This window comes from Protopterus annectens, chromosome 17.part0 (assembly GCF_019279795.1).
Source record: "Protopterus annectens isolate FY-2018-M chromosome 17.part0, PAN1.0, whole genome shotgun sequence".
Lineage (NCBI taxonomy): Eukaryota > Metazoa > Chordata > Ceratodontiformes > Protopteridae > Protopterus > Protopterus annectens.
The window spans coordinates 126,043,535-126,063,534 of record NC_056751.1 but is presented as its reverse complement, the minus strand read 5'-3'; the positions used below and the strand labels follow the sequence as shown (position 1 = coordinate 126,063,534).

At 41.1% G+C, this 20,000-nt stretch overlaps 1 protein-coding gene across 1 annotated transcript in view; it reads right to left on the bottom strand.

Annotated features, from left to right (window-relative positions):
- LOC122791800 (low-density lipoprotein receptor-related protein 2-like) overlaps positions 1-20,000 on the bottom strand; it is a 1,119,352-nt gene that overhangs the window by 401,937 nt on the left and 697,415 nt on the right. The window contains exon 19 of the mRNA XM_044059752.1: positions 14,574-14,703. Coding sequence (XP_043915687.1) covers positions 14,574-14,703 — 130 coding nt within the window. The remainder of the gene's footprint in view (positions 1-14,573; positions 14,704-20,000) is intronic.

The following is a 20,000-nucleotide window of genomic DNA, read 5'->3' as shown; positions in this document are numbered from 1 at the left end:
CTCCATTACTAAGAAGGTCCTAGACGCAAAGGCCAAAATTACTGCATCAACCGGTCTTGAAAACATCCCAGGATGCCTCCTAAACAGCCTGAAACATGACCTGTGGGGACCACTGGAATCACTTTTTAAACATCATCCAGACTGTGCCATATATGAATGGAGTACTGCAATGATCATTGCCCTGTACAACGGCAAGTCATCAACAGACCCTTGGAACTACAGACCCAGAAGTCTGACTAGTCTCATATGCAAAGCCATGGGAAGAATCACTGAAGGATTTCGGTCTCGTTATTAATCATTTCCAACACTGGATCCAACCCAGGTTCGTTTTGTCAAGGGCATATTATGCCTATTCAACCTGACCATCTTCTTTGGGAAGGTCAATACAGCAAGGCAGGTCAGAATGGTGCATGCAATTACACTGAACTGGCTAAGGCATTGGATAGAATATAACACTTGGGCATTGCAAACAAACTCAATATACGCATAAACCCCTAAGTTACATGCTGGAAGTTAGAATCTTTAAGACTAGCTCCACAAGGCAAGTCACTAGTCTCTATCTGGGCTGGGTCCATTCCTTTTTAGCATCTACTTCTTTTAAGTAGAGGGCATTGTCAAGGACACCAGACTGACAAAGTCTGCAGATGATACAAGTAGTCAGAATCCACGAAGACTGACATCTCACAAGGACCAAGACAAAAGACTGGCGTCAAAGCCACAGCTTAAGCTTGATGCCAAATGTATAACAGTACCTTTGGGAAGCCAACCACCCTAGGAACTTACCTTGCTAGCACAAACCTAAGAGCAGAACCCATAGTCGGGGATTTTGGTTTTTGTTTTTCAGCTTTTCCTGGTTAGGGGGTCGCCACAGCGGAACTCCAGTCCGCTAATGATTGGTAGTGGATTTTTACGTACCAGGTTACCAGCCCTGATGCACAACCTTCAACGAAGGCATGCCCCATTCACATATGCCTCCACACAAGATGCTCTAGCTGATAATCAAATGGGACAATGTCTTGCTATGAGGCGACAACGCTACCGCAGCACCACCATATCCAAAAAGCAAACTGGCTTTCAACCAACATATGTTGAAGTCAGTAAGGAAATCATTCTGCTTTGCTCAACTTGTAAAGCAAGGCCACAGCATCCAGGTTCAAGGAAGTCTATGTTCTACTGTATTCAGCTCTAATCAAGCCAGTCTGATTACAACTGCCCCCATCACTAACCAGCCATGGACATGCAGCAGCCAGAATGTCCAGAGAGGTTCTTTACAAAGATTACAGTATAAACAGCATGCCCAGTGCTGATCACCTAACAGCCTTATCACTATACTGTTTCCTACAGACTGTCAATGAGGCAATATCTGGCATCCCCCACTCTGGAATTATAGACAGACTTCATAAACTAGGTATAAATCCCTATGTCACAAGATGGGTTGCCAACTGACTCACTGTCCGAAACCCACCTGTGAAAGTAGCAGACTAAATCCAACTTCAGACCAGTGACAAGTGGAGTACCACAGGGTTCAGTCCAAGGTCCTCTCCTGTTTGGTATCTATTTCTCTGAAGTACAGGCCAACACAGAAGGTCTTTGGCTAACAAAGTTCACAGAAGACTGCAAACTAGGAGCTATAATCAAATCTCCTAATTATGTGGACATCCTACAAAAGGGCCTCACCGAGACAGATGCCTGGTGTTAAAGCCATGGCCTCAAGCTCAATGCCAAGAAGTGCATTGTCATCCCTTTTGGTAAAAACTCTGTACCCATGAACTACTACATAGGCGGTAGTCTACTTAACACTGAAAGTGTCATGAGACCTTGGGACACAGGTGGACAGTAGTCTCTCCTCTGATAATCACATCACCACAGTAGTCAGGAAATCCTTCTACGTGGCACACCATCACAAAAGGTTTCGCATCCAAACAGAGCTCTAAGCTGTGCCCTACTTTTAAAGGCAAATCAGCAGCTACATATTAAAATTTAATTTGTACTACTGTTAGCGATTGCACAAAAAGCCACTCAAATATCCAAGCTCAACACTAAATTAGTGCTTTTTCCATCCGTTACCAACAGCACCTGGAAACTACACTTGAGGGATTTGAGAGTGTTGTAATTTATCAATTTCAGGTCACTAGGACCTGAATTTGACCTTAACTACAAACCAATGAAAATTTTCTAAGTAAATGCAAGACATATGAATGGTCAGCTTTGTGATGCACAATATACTACCCAATTATAAATGGGGAAAACATAGCAGAATCCCATGTGCATACTGTCAGAATGAAAATATTTTGCTGCAACATTAAAAATGGCAGATTCTTTCTTGTAATGATTTCATAACAGAGCAATAATGATACAACTCAGGCAATTTACTAGTCTGATTTAGATTTGCTGAGAATGCGGAAGCAGGGTAATCCACTTACTACAAGTCCCAACTTTGAAGACTGAAATATTCTAGCACACTTATTAGGGCTCAAATACAATGAGCTTAATTGTTGAGTTTAGAATTTAAAAAAAAAACTGGAAATATACAACTCTAAGAGAATATTTCCATGCAAGATTAAGTTTGGCTTGGGGGGGGCAGGGTATATCAAATGTAGTAGTCTTCTCCATTTGAGAACTATATGGCTTTTTATTGCTTTTTACTTCTGATATGAAGCTTCATATACTGGTGGCACAAGAAAAGAAATAGTACAATGACAGGCTAGATGCAACAATGATCATTGAATGGTATCAAAGTGAAGACATACAAACTGATGCGAAACAATGGCCAACTGTCTGAAACCCAAATCTATGTCATTCCAAATATATATCATTGGCAACATCTATCAAGCAACTGGAATACTATGAACCCTTAACAGGATAACATCTGGACATTTCTGAATTAGCCTTTTGTTATTTAGAGCAGATGTGCTCATCCAACTCAGAACATGGCCTTAATGGTTTGGGTTTAAACCCATTTTCAGCTCCTATACAAAATTATGGGAAGCCACTCAGTTTTACCTTGCTTGACAGATTTTTATCTGGTTAAAATAGTCTATTATATATACAAAACTCCGTCTCGTTTGCCACAGGTAATGTCAGAGTAACAATTCTAAGTTGCCAGAGATCAACAAACTGAGCTGCAAAAAAGATGCACAGCCAGAGTGGTTTACTATTAGATTTTTGAAGCAAACTCAGACTGTACAGTTGTCGAACATGGAAGTTCGAAAACAGTAATACCCAACACCAAAAGCCAACCTAGGAACGGGTTTTAACATGGGTCGAGATAAGGGAAAGGTTTGTAGTTTGGCAACACTGAACACCTATCTCGACCCATGTTAAAAACATTCCTAAGGTTGGCTTTTAGTGTTCGAAATTACCATTTTTGAAATTCCGTGTTCAACAGTACAGTCGACTGAGTTCGCTTTGAAAATCTAATAGAACGCCTGAGCTAGTAGCTTTGAAGTGAAAAAATCCAGTAACTACATTGTGCTGGTTCCGTTCAAATTTAGTGCAGTGAGACAGTGACCCAGAACATGCTTTGCCAATTTACAGGCTGCTTTGCTAGCTGCAAAGACTTGCAAGTGGAGAGCATTGTGTGCTCAAGTACCAGATCATTTGCATAGGTACTTACTAGGCTACTGATGGGATCTTAAACCTACCTTTACATTATCTTGGTAATTTTTAGTCCTATTTAGTGTACAAAAAACCCAGAGGCAGCCAGAACTTCTGGATGAAATGGATGGATTTAGGCAACAGCAATGAAGCATTACAATTCAATTACATTTCACAAGCTGCACTAGTAACTGTCTAGTTTCCAGATATGATTGACAAAATAGAATTGTGAAATGCCTTATATCAGAACATGGCTAACCATAGAAACAAAGCAATCATTAGAAATGCAGAAAATGCCACAGACTCATTTCAAGGATAGAATTGTAATCATGTGTAAGAAAGCTAAGTCTGCATGACAAATTCCTGTGCAAGAGGTGACATCTTTGCAACCCTAGATTTAACAAACTGTCTCTTCTAAAGTGGTAGATACAAGGAACAGATGCTACAAACATGGAACTCTACCACCATATGGTTTTTGTACGAGTAATCTATCTTGATTTTATAATCTGCCACTCGTTCTCTTTGCACAATTGCACTACACCCTGACTCAAAGGAAGCTAAAATTCTGAAGTTTTCAGAAGTTTAAAAACCGGGTCTGATAGACAATCCTTCTCCTGCATGGATTTAATTCCTCAAAGTTTCTGCAATAACTCAAGGTTGATTAACACATGAGCAAATCTAATACTGATCTTGCACCACCTCCCCCCAAAAGAAAGGTTTGTATGTCCACAAAACTCCCAATGCTTCTGTACTCAGACTCTTAGTAATACTCAGACTGGCCATCACCTTTCCTTTAAAATGAATTAAAAGCAGTACCTTAACCCAGTACAAACTACAACATATGGCATATATCCACTGAAACTACCATAATAGAAAAATATTGAAAAGAGTGATCTGTTGGTTGGATCACCTTGCAGACCGGCAAATTACCCAGAGATTTAGTTGTCCAATCTCCACTTGAGAGCTGCTTTTGCTGTGTTTTTACATTAAGAAATTGCAGGATCATCCATCTTGTGACAGAAGGGATTTTACTTGGTCTAACTTGATACTCCATCACTCCAGGGAGCTCGAAGTCTGGTTGTTTATTGGCTATGGGGCATAGGAGCCCATTTACAAGCATTTTCCTGTACTATAAAATCAGGCAAGTTGGTGTGGAGCTGCCCACTGAGCAGCAGCAGCCAGCACTGCGTATATAGTAGTAAATGCCTAGACATTAACATTCCCTTTAAAGTTAGGATAAAGTCAAAAACCTGTTAAATGGTGTGGCATTGTGCGGAACTGTGCTTAGAGCAGCTAGCATACACATGGAATAGCACTACCATAGCCAACACTAGATAACATCTTGACAGTACACCCTAGGAGACCCCAACCCTTGATCTTTAACAGCCCACCCTATTACAGGACTGGACAACATGGAAATGCAATTTCCAAATGTCTTTGCTACTATCTTGGCAGATTTCAGCATCCTAAGACAATGCAGCAAGTGTCTTATTCTCACAGAATCATTAAAGAAAATGCTGAGAAACACACAACTTCCTTGGAGATAAAAATCTTGCCTAGAAATGAGGTGGTCAGGAATAGCCACACCACATCCCTCACAGACTGCTCACCACAGATGGTCATATGCTGAGGTGCTTAAAATAATCCATCCCAAATCTCAATGACCTCCATAGACACCTAATAGCAACACTGCTTTTCAGAAATTGCTAAGCACATGCCAAAAGCAGCACCAAACATCACATTAATTCTACACCCAATGGTCCCCTAAGAACGAAACGCATAATATAAGCATATACTTTAAAACTCATCACTGGGGACTCCACTGCGATGCACAGATGTCCCACTCACCAAGTTAGTTAAGGCTAAGTTGTCCATCTGGAGCCAGGATCAGCAATATCAAGCATACACCCCAGGTATCAATGTGATTCTATAAATATCTCGAGTGTGTAAATGACCACAGACGTACATCACTGGACTATATGCAAAGAATGGATCTCTCAGTATGTGTCACAGGTACAAGCCTTGCATTCAGCAGCATTCTGTTTCACAAAGGATGCCACATTACATTAGGAACATAAAATGGTTCAATATGAACATAAAACTGAATTCAAATACCTATTCAAATCTCCTTACTCTCTTCACTCACTTCCTTACTTCAAATCACTCCCCCCAGCTTTCTCTAAATATAAGCCTGCTTCCCACTTCGTATTGCAATTCCTTTGTATTATACTAACTTGCCTTTAATTTCTTTATAAAATGGCCAATATTTCTCTTAAATCATGGTCATAGCTTGTATCTATTCTTAACCAATGTTTTGTCTAATTTGTTATATTTAAACCATACTGCTTTGTATTATTTTTAAAGATTGTAAAATTCTTAAAATGTTTTGTAATATTTTGGAGCTTTTCTCCCAGGGCCTCTGCTGAAAATAGGCTCCTACCCAGTCAGACTTTCCTGGTAATCAAATGACAGTATAAAAAGATGTATTTTGAGAAGTGGTTTAGTTTCTAGTGTCACTTCAGGGGATCAAGTATCTATCAGCATGGGAAGACATGTCGGACCATGTTGCTTTGCTAAGGATCTGCTGCACTTATCCCCCTCTAGGCTTTTGGATCTTGGCTTAAACTTTATCCACCCCTTACAGCTTTAAGACAATGCCAAAAAGAAAACTAGCAAGTCTCCAAGCAACCTTAAGATGTTACTGCTCAATACTAGGAGCCTAAAAGCTTCACACCCTTCAAACTATCCTCACTCTGGAAAATGTAGACATCTGTGTCATGATTGGGACTGTTTAAAACAGGAAGTACTCTGGCAGTGCAAGGCTACATAACCCTCCACACATTTAGACAAACAGCAGCAGTGTCTGTGGCCAAAGGTGGTGTCTCAATCTAAGTTAGCAATAAACATCCGTCTAGGTTGGTTAAACAGGACGATACCACCACATGCAGTTCACCAGAGACAAGGTCCCCCACCATATTATGGTTAGCTACAGGCCACAGTATGTCCCTACAGTCTCATAACGATTTAAACCTACTAGTGGCACTCGCCATCCAAACACCCAATTCATGGATGCCTACCTCTCCACTGACTGAAAAACCTACACTGCCTCAAATTCACAGGCACACCACCTTCTGGACTTACAAACACTTGAGTGCATTCTCAAACCAGAGAATCATACTGGATATGGAACTAGTCAATATGGGAAAGCATTGCCCCCCCGCCCCCAATATCACATCCTCACTAGCTAGGTCAGATCATAGAGCTGTCTCCTTTGAAGCAAAAATCAACCCAGAAAACCCAGCTAAAATCAGTTACAAACTATTACAAGGCAAACTACATACAAAGTGATAATTTATCAAAATGTAAAGGCTCTCCCTAACCCAGAGACCACAGCTACCTATGCAGAATTATTCAGTCACTATACAAACATTTGAACAGCTGCACAGAAGCTTCTGTGCTTACCAGAAGTAAACACAAAGAAAACACTAAAAACAAACCCCACTAGTGGGATACTAACCTAAACAAGGTATATAAGAAAACATGTCCAAAATAAGAGAAACTCCCTTAGAGATACATGCTCTCTTATACAACTAGAGTTCTAAATCCATCAACTATGAGATCAGGATAGCCTCTCAGGCCAAGGACCGCCACAAAGCTTTCCGGTACGTCTGGAAAGGCAACAACAGTATGCTGAATTGGTGAATGGTACCACCTACACTGATCAGGGTGACGTAACAAATTATTGGCTGAAATTCAGCTCAGTCACCCTCAACTCCTCCCCAGCTCAATCAGGTAAAATTTTATCCAACATACTAACTCAAGTATTAGCAGGGACCCAGTGCTGACAGCATTCACTCAAGTCAAGACTGCCACCTCCATGGGTCCCGACTCCATTGCCTCCTTAACATTCAAACATGACTTATTCAGGACCATGGAGGCATTCCAACTACAGCCTTGAAACAGGCTATATTCTACAAGGACCACCACAATAGTCATTCCATTCCAGAAGGGCAGATGACCAAGTGACCCAGGGGACTGGAGACCAGTCATTCTTACAAGCTTAATATTGCAAAGCCAAAGAATGAATCATGGAAATTATGAACAAGAGCATTGACAACATGCAGACAATGGACCAATCTCAATTTGGCTTTAAGGGAAGGTCATGCCTACTTAACCTAGTAAATGACTGAGGGTCACACCAAGGCAATGGATGAGGGTAAAAATGCACACTGGATATCCTGTCCTAGTCAAGGCATTCAGTACAATACCCCACTAAGGTACTACTGACAAGCTATGAGCTAGACACAAGTCCCTAGCTAACTCACTGGATTGCCAGACAGGATAAGTCAGGACAAGTGAGATCACCTCCACCGAGATACCAGTCAACAGCAAAGTACTCCAGGACACCATGCTGGTCTCGATCCTGTTTAGCAACTACTACTCAGAAGTCAAGATTCTGGCTCATTAAGTTTGCAGATGACTAAACTGTAGTTATTACAGGAGTACCCTCCCAACCCCACCCAAAACATTAACATCTTGTAAGAGGGTTTAAAGCAGACGAATGACTGGTGCCAAAGCTGTGGCCTAAAACTCAATGCCCAAAAAAACAATGCCCTTTGGAAACTGTCAACCCAGGTTATTACTCCATTGATAATCCCCCCCCCCCAAGAATTGACCCAATACAAGAGAAATGGGAACATACAAGTTCATAGGTTGGTACTAGGCTATCAGCCCTAGGGCCTATACAAGCCTAGCCATAACAATTCCCTGGCTATTTCTTCCCACATTTACTTTCCCGTACCCCTGTCTAGCAGGACGACTGACGTGATCCCTGGGGTGAATTTCCTTTCTCCCATCCAATCGTCAAGGTTCCTCTTGAAGAGGTCCAAAGAGGCACTCTTCTTAACATGTATGGGCAATCTATTTGAGTCTGGGGAGTCTCTGGGTCAGGAACCTATCCCTCCAGCATGTTTTGTTTATTGTGATAAGGTTTAGATCCCTGGAGCGTGTAGCTGAGGGATTGGGATTTCTTTAAGTGTAACATGTCCAACAGCTCTGGGTTTGACATGGCCTTGTATGTTAAGCAGAGATCGCCTCTGAGTAAACGATATGCGACAGAGTATAGCTGGAGTTTAAGGCGGTCAGCGTAGGGCATCTGCTTTAGGCCTGTAATTCTTTTAGTGAGGTATTTCTGAGGCCTTTCCAGTTGTTGCAGATGTCTTGAGAGGTACATACCAAATGGGGCGTTGTATTCTATAATGGATCTAATGAGGGATGAGTACAGTGGGACAATGACCTCCTTTTTTCTGGATGAAAAGCCCTTCGTGATGAGGTGTGCCACATAGGATTTCCTGACTGTTGTGGCGATGTGGTTATCGAAGGTGAGACCACTGTCCACCTGTAAGTCTCTTATCACACTGTGTTTAGTGTACTGCCACCTATATGGTAATTCATGGATACATGTTTTTTCCCAAAGGGGATAACGATACATTTCTTGGCATTGAGCTTGAGCCCATGGCTCTGGCACCAAGCATCTTGTTTCTGTAAGGCCCTTTTGTACAGTATCCACATCATTTGGGGATTCAATAATGGCTCCCAGTTTGCAGTCATCTGCAAACTTGTTAGCCAGAGTCCCTTAGTGTTGACCTGTACTTCAGAGAAGTAGATGCCAAACAAGAGCGGCCCCAGGACTGAACCCAGAGGCACTCCACTTGTCTGGAGCTGGATTTGGAGTCGGCTACTTTTACAGTGTGGGTTCTATCAGTAAGCCATTTAGCAACCCATTGGATGACATAGGGATTAATGCCAAACTTAAGTTTATCTATGATTCCAGAGTGGGGGATGGTGTCAAAGGCCTTGGCAAGGTCTAGATTGTGTCTGAAATTCTCCAAGTGCAACTAACACTAGGTAAGACTGCAATCCAAATTGTAGCTTGCTACAGATCCCCCACCATACCCCAAGATTCTCACTACACCTTTCTAAACATACTGGAAAATATTAAGATAGAACCAAACACCATAATACTGGGTGATTTTAACTACCCTGCCATTAACTGGGAAAACTACTCCTGTCCCAACACCTTTGCACAACGGTTCTTGGAATTCATAAATTCCAATGCCCTGGATCAACTAATCCATAGTCCCACCAGGGGCTCCAATATCCTAGACCTGGTCATTACCAACATGGGAAATCAATGCTCCATACCTATGGTCACCCCCTCGTTAGTCAGGTCAGACCATAAGCTAATCACCCTTAACATCCACATCCCACCCCCACCCCCCAGTAAAGAAACCACCATAAAAAAACTTCTCTAAAGCCAAATTCATGACACCCATGCAGACGGGAACTGAAAGTTCAACTGCTGAATCCTACACTCTGGCACTGTGCAGCACATCCACTCATGCATGAATCGTGCCATCCCAAATAGAACCAAATGCTCTCATCCAAAAGGAAGCCAATCTGGTGGTCCCCTGCCATAAACAAACTTTACAACAAAAGGAAGAAACTTTTGCAGAAAAGAGGAAAATCCCAGGATGCAAAAACTCCTTACTAGCCTCAGTAAGAAACTGAGATGCCTCATAAAATCCTCCAAAGCTAGTTACGAAAATAAAATTGCCATAGATTCCAAAGACAACCACAAAGCATTCTATAATTATGTCAAGAATCTAAATGGCGATGCTCAGATCTGCTCTGAGCTAAAACAGAATGGCATTAAATATACTGATCCGAAGGATATTGCCAATATCCTTGGCAGATCAATTCAGTGCCAACTTCACCCCACTCTCACCCCCTAAATGGCCCATCTCAATACCGGAAGATTGCCAAATTCCAGTAATAATGGCCACACAGGTACAAAACGCACTCTCTAAAGCCAAGAATACAGCATCCATGGGACCAGATGACATCCCAGGCTGTGTACTACATGAACTACAATATGAACTGTCACCTCATGTCATGTTTAATCATAGCCTCACCTCAGGTTTCGTGCCCACTGAGTGGCGCAGAACTATAATTATCCCAATCCACAAGGGAGGATCCACCTTGGATCCCGGAAATTACCGTCCCATCAGTCTGACAAGCCTTATCTGCAAGGCCATGGAGCGTATTATCATGGAACTTATAAACAAAGACATTGGCAACCTTCAAACACTGGACCCCACCCAGTTTGGGTTTGTGAAGGGCCGATCTTGTCTCCTGAACCTGACTGACTTATTCGAATCAGTCTCCAGAGCCATGGACAAGGGTAAGGTGGTCCACACAGCCTATCTAGACCTTGCCAAGGCCTTTGACACCATCCCCCACTCTGGAATCTTAGATAAACTTACTAAGTTGGGCATTAATCCCCATGTCACCCAGTGGGTTGCTAAATGGCTTACTGATAGAACCCACACACTGTAAAATTAGCCAACTCCAAATCCAGCTCCAGACAAGTGACAAGTGGAGTACCTCAGGGTTCAGTCCTGGGGCCGCTCTTGTTTGGCATCTACTTCTCTGAAGTACAGGTCAACACTAAGGGACTCTGGCTAACAAAGTTTGCAGATGACTGCAAACTGGGAGCCATTATTGAATCCCCAAATGATGTGGATACTCTACAAAAGGGCCTTACAGAAACAGATGCTTGGTGCCAGAGCCATGGGCTCAAGCTCAATGCCAAGAAATGTATTGTTATCCCCTTTGGGGAAAAAACATGTATCCATGAATTACCATATAGGTGGCAGTACACTAAACACAGAAAGTGTGATAAGAGACTTAGGGACACAGGTGGACAGTGGTCTCACCTTCGATAACCACATCGCCACAACAGTCAGGAAATCCTTCTATGTGGCACACCTCATCACAAAGGGCTTTTCATCCAGAAAAAAGGAGGTCATTGTCCCACTGTACTCATCCCTCAGACTCATTATAGAATACAATGCCCCATTTGGTATGTACCTCTCAAGACATCTGCAACAACTGGAAAGGCCTCAGAAATACCTCACTAAAAGAATCACAGGCCTAAAGCAGGTGCCTTAAAACTCCAGCTATACTCTGTCGCATATCGTCTACTCAGAGGCGATCTCTGCTTAACATACAAGGCCATGTCAAACCCAGAGCTGTTGGACATGCTACACTTAAAGAAATCCCAATCCCTCAGAGCTACACGCTCCAGGGATCTAAACCTTGTCATCACAATAAACAAAACATGTTGGAGGGATAGGTTCCTGACCCAGAGAATCCCAGACTCTGGAATAGATTGCCCATACATGTCAAGCAGAGTGCCTCTTTGGACCTCTTCAAGAGGAACCTTGACGATTGGATGGGAGAAAGGAAATTCACCCCAGGGATCACGTCAGTCGCCCTGCTAGACAGGGGTCCAGAAAGTAAATAATGTGGGAAGAAATATTCAGGGAATTGTTATGGCTAGGCTTGTATAGGCCCTAGGGCTGATAGGCTGTGTGGACCATCTTACCCTTGTCCATGGCTCTGGAGACTGATTCAAAGAAGTCAATCAGGTTCAGGAGACAAGATCGGCACTTCACAAACCCAAATTGGGTGGGGTCCAGTGTTTGAAGGTTGCCAATGTCTTTGTTTATAAGTTCCATGATAATACGCTCTATGGCCTTGCAGATAAGGCTTGTCAGACTGATGGGACGGTAGTTTCCGGGAACCAAGGTGGATCCCCCCTTGTGGATTGGGATAACTGTAGCTCTGCGCCACTCAGTGGGCACGAAACCTGAGGTGAGGCTATGATTAAACATGACACTTAGGTGCCAGTTCATATTGTAGTTCATGTAGTACACAGCCCGGGATGTCATCTGGTCCCATGGATGCTGTATTCTTGGCTTTAGAGAGTGCGTTTTGTACCTGTGTGGCAGTTATTACTGGAATTTGGCAATCTTCCGGTATTGAGGTGGGCCATTTAGGGGGTGAGAGGGGGGTGAAGTTGGCAATGAATCGATCTGCCAGGATATTGGCAATATCCTTCGGATCAGTATATTTAATGCCATTCTGTTTTAGCTCAGAGCAGATCTGAGCATTGCCATTTAGATTCTTGACATAGTTATAGAATGCTTTGTGGTTGTCTTTGGAATCTTTGGCAATTTTATTTTCGTAACTAGCTTTGGAGGATTTTGAGGCATCTCAGTTTCTTACCAAGGCTAGTAAGGGAGTTTTTGCATCCTGGGATTTTCCTCTTCTGCAAAAGTTTCTTCCTTTTGTTGTAAGGCTTGTTTATGGCAGAGGACCACCAGATTGGCTTCCTTTTTTTTTTTGATGTGAACATTTTGGTTCTATTTGGGATGGCACGATTCATGCATGAGTGGATGTGCTTGTACAGTGCCTTAGTGTAGGATTCAGCAGTTGAACTTTCAGTTCCCGTCTGCATGGGTGTCATGAAGTTTGTCACTTCTGACTCGAGTAGCATGAAATTCAGCTCAGTCACCCTCAACTCCAGATTTGTTACGTCACCCTGATCAGTGTAGTCATCAATCTTGCCTTTGACCAACATGTGGCTAAGACTAAGAAAATTATTGTGTCACCCAAACTATAGGCAAGGGTATGGCATCCAGGACCAAGGAATTTACAGTACCACTCAACGCAGTCCATATCAGGATGGTCATTGAATACAATGTCCCCTTTGGCAACTAACCAGACCTTTACAACAGTAGGAATGCTTATAGGTTTCTCACCAGGAGAATTCAAGGGCATAAATACCCTGCGCTATACTGACTGCTTTAAGGCTCACTCTGCTCTTGTACTCTGTCTTACAGGGCTTTCTCAGACCCAGACCTGATGGATCTGTTGCACATGCACAGAATATCAAATACCAGATCCAGGGATCTGAATTTCACTTGTGGCAAACAGAACAGTTGAAAGACAGGTCCCAAAGGATCCCCAGACTATGAAATAGGCTCACAATCCATGTATAAAAACAGAGCATCCCTGACCCTATTTAAATACCTTCACAACTAATTAAATTAAAATTAACCCCCATTCTGGCCTCCCATGTCCCTTACAGATGCAGGCCATCAGTTATCCTAACACCCTCCCACAAACTTTTAGTTACCTCTCTAACATGATCCCCTACCCCCTGTATAGATGTCCATGATACTCTGAACCCAAATGGCTTGGGATGAGTGGCTAGGCATGTTAAGAGGGGGTCTATCACATTGACCTATTAAGCGAATACCTACTCTGTTGAAAGCTCTAGCCATCAAAATGATTTTAGCAAATTATTTCCGGGGGGGGGGGGGGCAGTGAGCCATCATTGAGAATTTGCCCTTTTCTTCACTGTAGTGTGATCTCACAGTTGGTATATCTAGTTAGGGAGGGTATGGGGGGCACAGCCCTTCACCTGAGTGGGTTTAAATTGTGATAGGTGGTTTGGCTTAGTGGTTATGTTTCCTGGGAAAACTTTCAATTAAAATATCATTCAATGGGTAGAGCTTCTGACAGGAGTTTGAACAGGTGCTCGCTAAATAGTTTGTTCAACAATGTGATGGAGACCCTGTAAGGACCGTAGTGGTCATTAGCCCAGTAACTTATGAATAGTCTACAGGACAGCAGGCTCCCCTGCTTCACCTTCATGCTGTGTCTCGAATACAACATACCTCCATGGTTGAACAGTGGGGAAACAGAAAAAGTATTCAAAAATTCCTGCTCGACATTTGCAATACTGAAAGGCAAGTAAAGGTAAACATTTTCCAGGTTTGCAGAGCTGGTAATTTATAACAAAACTATATTTCAATCATCAAAATTAACCAGGGCACAAATGTAAGATACATTTGCTAAAAAACACTGTATTTAGTGTTATTTAACAGTAACTTCAGTGTAATAGTATGATCCACATGTAATCCTTAAACATCTGAACCACATGTGCACCTAAATGCAATAAATGGCCAAAGATTAGACCTCGATAGTTTACTTTCATATTTTCCCCTTCATTGCACATTTTAAATGCAGATACAAATGCATTTCATTAAAAAACATATACATACATCCAACTTCATCGCTTCCATCTCTACAGTCCTTTTCTCCATCACAGTGCCACATTTCTGGAATACATTGAGTTTTGCTGGAACAAGCCCACTGTAAGGTACCACACTCAATTTTCGCATTTTGACAATTCTGAAACGAAACGCATCAGAATGGTGATATTACAATCAAAAAACAATATGCAAGAACAGCTGTGCAGACAACACATTTGAAAGCATTTAAAACTTTCAAGCTACAAGTTAGAGTAACTGCCCTCCTACAACTAAAGCAAAAAAAAGTGTACAGCCTTATAAAATTAATCCAGCCATAAATATCCTTACATATTCAATTTGCTGACTGATTGCATGTTACCATAAGAAATATGCAATGTCAGAAATGTTAATACCCCTTATCATTGGTCAACATAGGAGACTGTTGAAGACTGGGGGGAGGAGGGTGAGAGGGTCTCTGATCTAAAAGGGCAATTTTTTTATAACTATTTAGTACCACAACATAGGTTCACTTGAAGGACATTTTAAGCTTAGCCAGTTCCCTTTTGGTGTTTGAATTAACATTTCTGATTGGTCTTACCTATCCCATGTCTAATAATTGTATATTAGCCCTAGTGAGAATAACTGATCATACCATAGATAATATGAAGGACCTATGTAAGGGATGCAGCATTTAGGAACTGCCTATCCATTAGTGGCATGAGGGACAATCCTGAAGTACATTTTCTATTACCCACCCCTCTATTCAAGTTGCATATGAATGTGGATAGAGGAGCTTTGTTTTATTTCTAAGGATAGTCGGTCCTGGAACAGTTGCAGCCACTGATGTATAGCCATCTCTACATAACATTGTTTAGATACCTGCACTGAGCATTTCTGACGCCATTTGACTTGCTGATGTTCAGTAGGTCCATCTGTATTGGGTCAGAGGATGCCTTGTATGCCAGACATGTCATCTTTAAACACTCGGTAGGATACTGAGTATAGTAATAAATCTTTGAGGTAGTCCATGCAAGACCTATTGTTTAGGACTTTTATCCTTTAGTAAGGTATCTCTGAAGGTATTCCAATTGTTGCATGGGGTGGACAGATACATGCCAAAGTGGGCATTCTACAAAATGATTTATCTGAGAGCTTTGTAAAGGGGGACAACATTAGATCTAGTTGGAATCACTTTTACTTATAAGCTGTGCAATATAGAAAGGCTTATGACGTTTGGCACGTTGGTCAAAAGTTAGGTCACTGTACTCAAAAGTTCCCAAATGCCAAACAACTGGGTCAGTTCTCAAAGGGCATTGCCATGATTTTGACACCAGCTATTTGGAAAAACCTTCCTGCATGATGGTCAAGTCATTTGGGGATTCAATAACTGCTCCTAGCTTGCAGTCATGTCAAACTTAGCCGGCCAAAGCCCTTTGGTATATACATCTCAAAAGAAAATGCCAAACAGACTCAGCACCAAACCTTGGAGGACTCCATTGGTGACTGGGCTCTTCCCCTGTTTTGATGATCTTCATCCTGTGAGGAAGTTGGCAATCCAGCAAGTGATGCAAGTGTTTTGCTCCTACATCATTCATCTCTTGTACACCTGAGTAGGGGATGGTGTCAAAAGGTTTGGCCAAGTCAAATGCGGTGTGAACTGTTTTACCTTCATCCATTGCTTGAGTAAAGCTTAAAATTTACCCACGATTTTGAGCCCTTCACACTTTCCTATGGGCTGTTTTCCAACACATTTTTAGGGTCATGCATACATGTATGCATTCTTTGATTCACCTTCCTGACTGTATTAAATTATATCCCTTGTATAATACAGCACCAGTTGTTAGAATGCATTTTAAATTTGTAGTTTTGAACAGTTTTTTAGTAAACAACGTATGAACCAATAATGACAAAACTACCCATTTGAGAAAATTTCAGCCATAAAAAGGCCACTCAAACGTCATTACAATCCACCAATATCAGTAAATATGCAAAATGTCTGCAGAAGTCAGTCATCTAAATAATTCCACATTAAAGGATCTCTAATGAAGAGGTTGCTGCTAGGAAACAACTTTATATTTCATTGTTTCATCTACAAATAAAGTGGCTGTTGCCCTTGAAGAATAAATTGCCTATGCTACATTAAAAATAAGCTAGTAATCTTGCAATATGAAATGGATGGCAAACTAATAAAAGTTTCATGGTTACTAGGTAACTCCTCCTAAGGAGGACATTCACAGGACTGCAGCATCCACTTGCTTTAAAGTACAACAGTACAGTATCAGCAATCCGTCTGCATACCGTGGAGTAGAACCCACAGCCTTCTACATCAAAAGTAAAGCTACTACCTGTTGTGCTACTAGCAATGCAGACTTGGAATAAGAAGCACTAAACTTCTCTTCCCCTAAAGCTCAGCTCCTTGCAAACTTTTAACATTTGTTTGCCAGGAAAGTCTAATTTGGAAAAGCCAATTTTCAGCAGAGGCCCAGGCAGAAATGTTTCAGATGAATGTCTTTAACATGGGAGGAAACCCACACAAACACAGGGAGGATAAACTCCACACACAAGGCATCCCAGCCAAGAACTGAACCAGAGACCCTCTTGCTGTGAGGGAACAAAAATCCGGAAAAAGCCAAAATTCGGGGGGAGGTGGGGCAAAGGCCCAAAACCAGGAACATTTTAAATATTGCTTGTATAATCCTAGAAAGTTGCTAAAAGTGTTTTGTGCTACCATGTGTTTCCAAAAAAGATAGGAAGACTGAAACGTAAAGCACTATAATTTAGTGAACTCTGTTCTCCCAGATTAATTTAGATGGTTGAGAGCCATTGACTCCACTCCCTGACTCAGAAGTGGTGGTGTGGGTAGAAAATGCAGGCTGTTGTACCCAAGGTACGCGTTTGAGCCTAGATAATCCTAACCAGAGTAACTGGGGCATTTTACACACACATACACACACCCCCAACAGTTTCATAACATAATGAACAGCCCAGCAGCAGTTTCATAACATGCTTAATACAATGTAACCTAATTCTCAAAGTACATTAACAAATGCAGTATAGCACATCCTAAGCAGTCAATGTACTAAAAACACACTAGGGTAAACAAAGGGAAATATTTATGAAGGTAATTGTGCTTCAGGTTACATAAACAGTCCGTATGTGATGCACCTTAGTATAGGTACTTCAAGTGATATCACCTGAGATTCTCAGTGTAAATGGGGCACTATAATGACCATTTACAAAGTAGTATCACTGTAGTGTAGTTCAATTACACTGGCAGTACTTTTTAGCTTCTGGTCAGTACTCCGTTTTAATATGAGAATTAACAGTAGGTACAACACATTACCTTGTTCAATATTCAGGCCTTCATACCTAATAACGTGGGTATTAATAAAGGTTTATTTTCTACATTCAGTTTACCCTTGCAAGAAGGTGAACAGGTACTAGTTATAAGTGTATAGTTACTGATTGTGAAATTACAAGCACCCTTAATAAAATGCCTGCCTATGCAGTTTACCTCAGTTTCTGAGGAAAATAAAGTAAGCCTTTGCACAGACTTTAAACTGTTTTAATTATATTATGAAATGGTTGATGTGAAAACTTTAAAAATATGCACTTATGTAAATCTTAATTCCCTGAGCTACCAAACAATTACTTGCACTGGACTTTTCACAACTATGCTACCATAGAATCAGATCGTTATACTGATAAACTATTGGATGAAGTTTTTATATGGATAATTTACTTTACTTACATTCATTCTACAATGAATTAACCAAACTCCATATACCACTCTTGCAAGCTTACTTGCTCAGACTGCACAAAGTCACAAGTTAATGAAAGAGCCCAGCAGCAGTTTCATACCATAAATAATGAATGAGCCCAGCAGCAGTTTCATAACTGAAACAGAGCAGTGCTCAACATGGGCAGCAATAATGTGTTGGGAACCTGCTCAGGTTTGTGTTTAAAAGATTTGTTACCATGAGACATGCACGAGTCCTCCGTTGGGTTCTAAAACAGGTCTTGCACCTGTAAAAGTGTCAGAGGCACACCCTCCCCCTTGCTCTATGGTTCTGGCACCTATGTTGGTCAAAGCCTGTTTTTGCACAAAAGGCAGTTCTCACTTTAATACTCAACTGGACACATACCTCTCAACTGTCCAGATTTTTACAGAAGGTTCAGAATTTTGCCTCAATTTTGTCTCTTATAAAATAGTGTTTTTCTGGTAAATCATTGGCAAAGCATTGAGGATCAAAGTCACAATATATATCAGACATGAGTGAGTTCACATGCTTCAGAAAATTCATGCCAATGTAGAATGTTATTCTAGCAAATAAGTTAATAAGAGCAATATTTACAATTGTCTGAAATTTTGTGCCTTTGTACCCCCATTAAATGTCATGTTTAGATGTTTTGTGCTTAAAGTTGAGAGATATGACATGCAGTTGGATGTAAAAATTTTTCATCTCTCCAAACTGGTATAAGAGGCATTTGAACCAGAAAATTCAAGCAGTAATGCAAACAAATGCCAGACAGCATTAGTTTGCACTCATGCCTTCAGATCAGTGCTGCTGAATACTGTGAGCCATCACTTTTCATATTGGAAACTAACTGAAGGGCAAGTTAGTTTTAACTTAATTTGGAGTACTATATTTTACCAGCTACACCCCATCCCCCGCAAATAAGTTTAACACCTTCATACACTCCAGTTTTTTGTTGTACGCTGTTCCATACCAGTGGTGAGACACTGTCTATAGTTTGATTCAAATAGTTTGACCAGGCTCACGGAGCAAAATAGATTCAGTGAAACAGCTGACACCATCCACACTACCCAAAACTGATACTTAAAATTAATACAATGAAAGGGATCACTGCAAAGTACTCAAACCTTTTCAAACCAAGGCTGCTACTAAATTTTTCTAAGCTAATTCCTTTTTTATTGCAAGAAAATTTTAATATGTTAGAATAGTGCCGAACGCATTGCTCCCATCATGAAATCCAGGATTTTAGGATAGGAAAATTTGTGATTACCTTAACAGTTAAAAGTATTTAGAATACCCAATTCCAGTGTAGGGGACTCTTGCTGTATTAACTAGAAAGCTTTATGTAGGGTGCACACTGCATTACACATTACATCCACCATATTTCAGATGTAAATATTACACACACAGACACACATACGTATATATATATATATATATATATATATATATATATATATATAAATATATCTATACACACATATACATACAAATATATATATATATATACACACACACATACATATATATACACACATATATATACATATATATACACACATATATACACATATATACACACATATATACACATATACACACATGTATATACATATATACACACATATATATGCTGCCCAACTGAAAGAACTCCAACTCTATTCAGTCGCTTACCGCCTGCTCAGAGGTGACCTTAAAT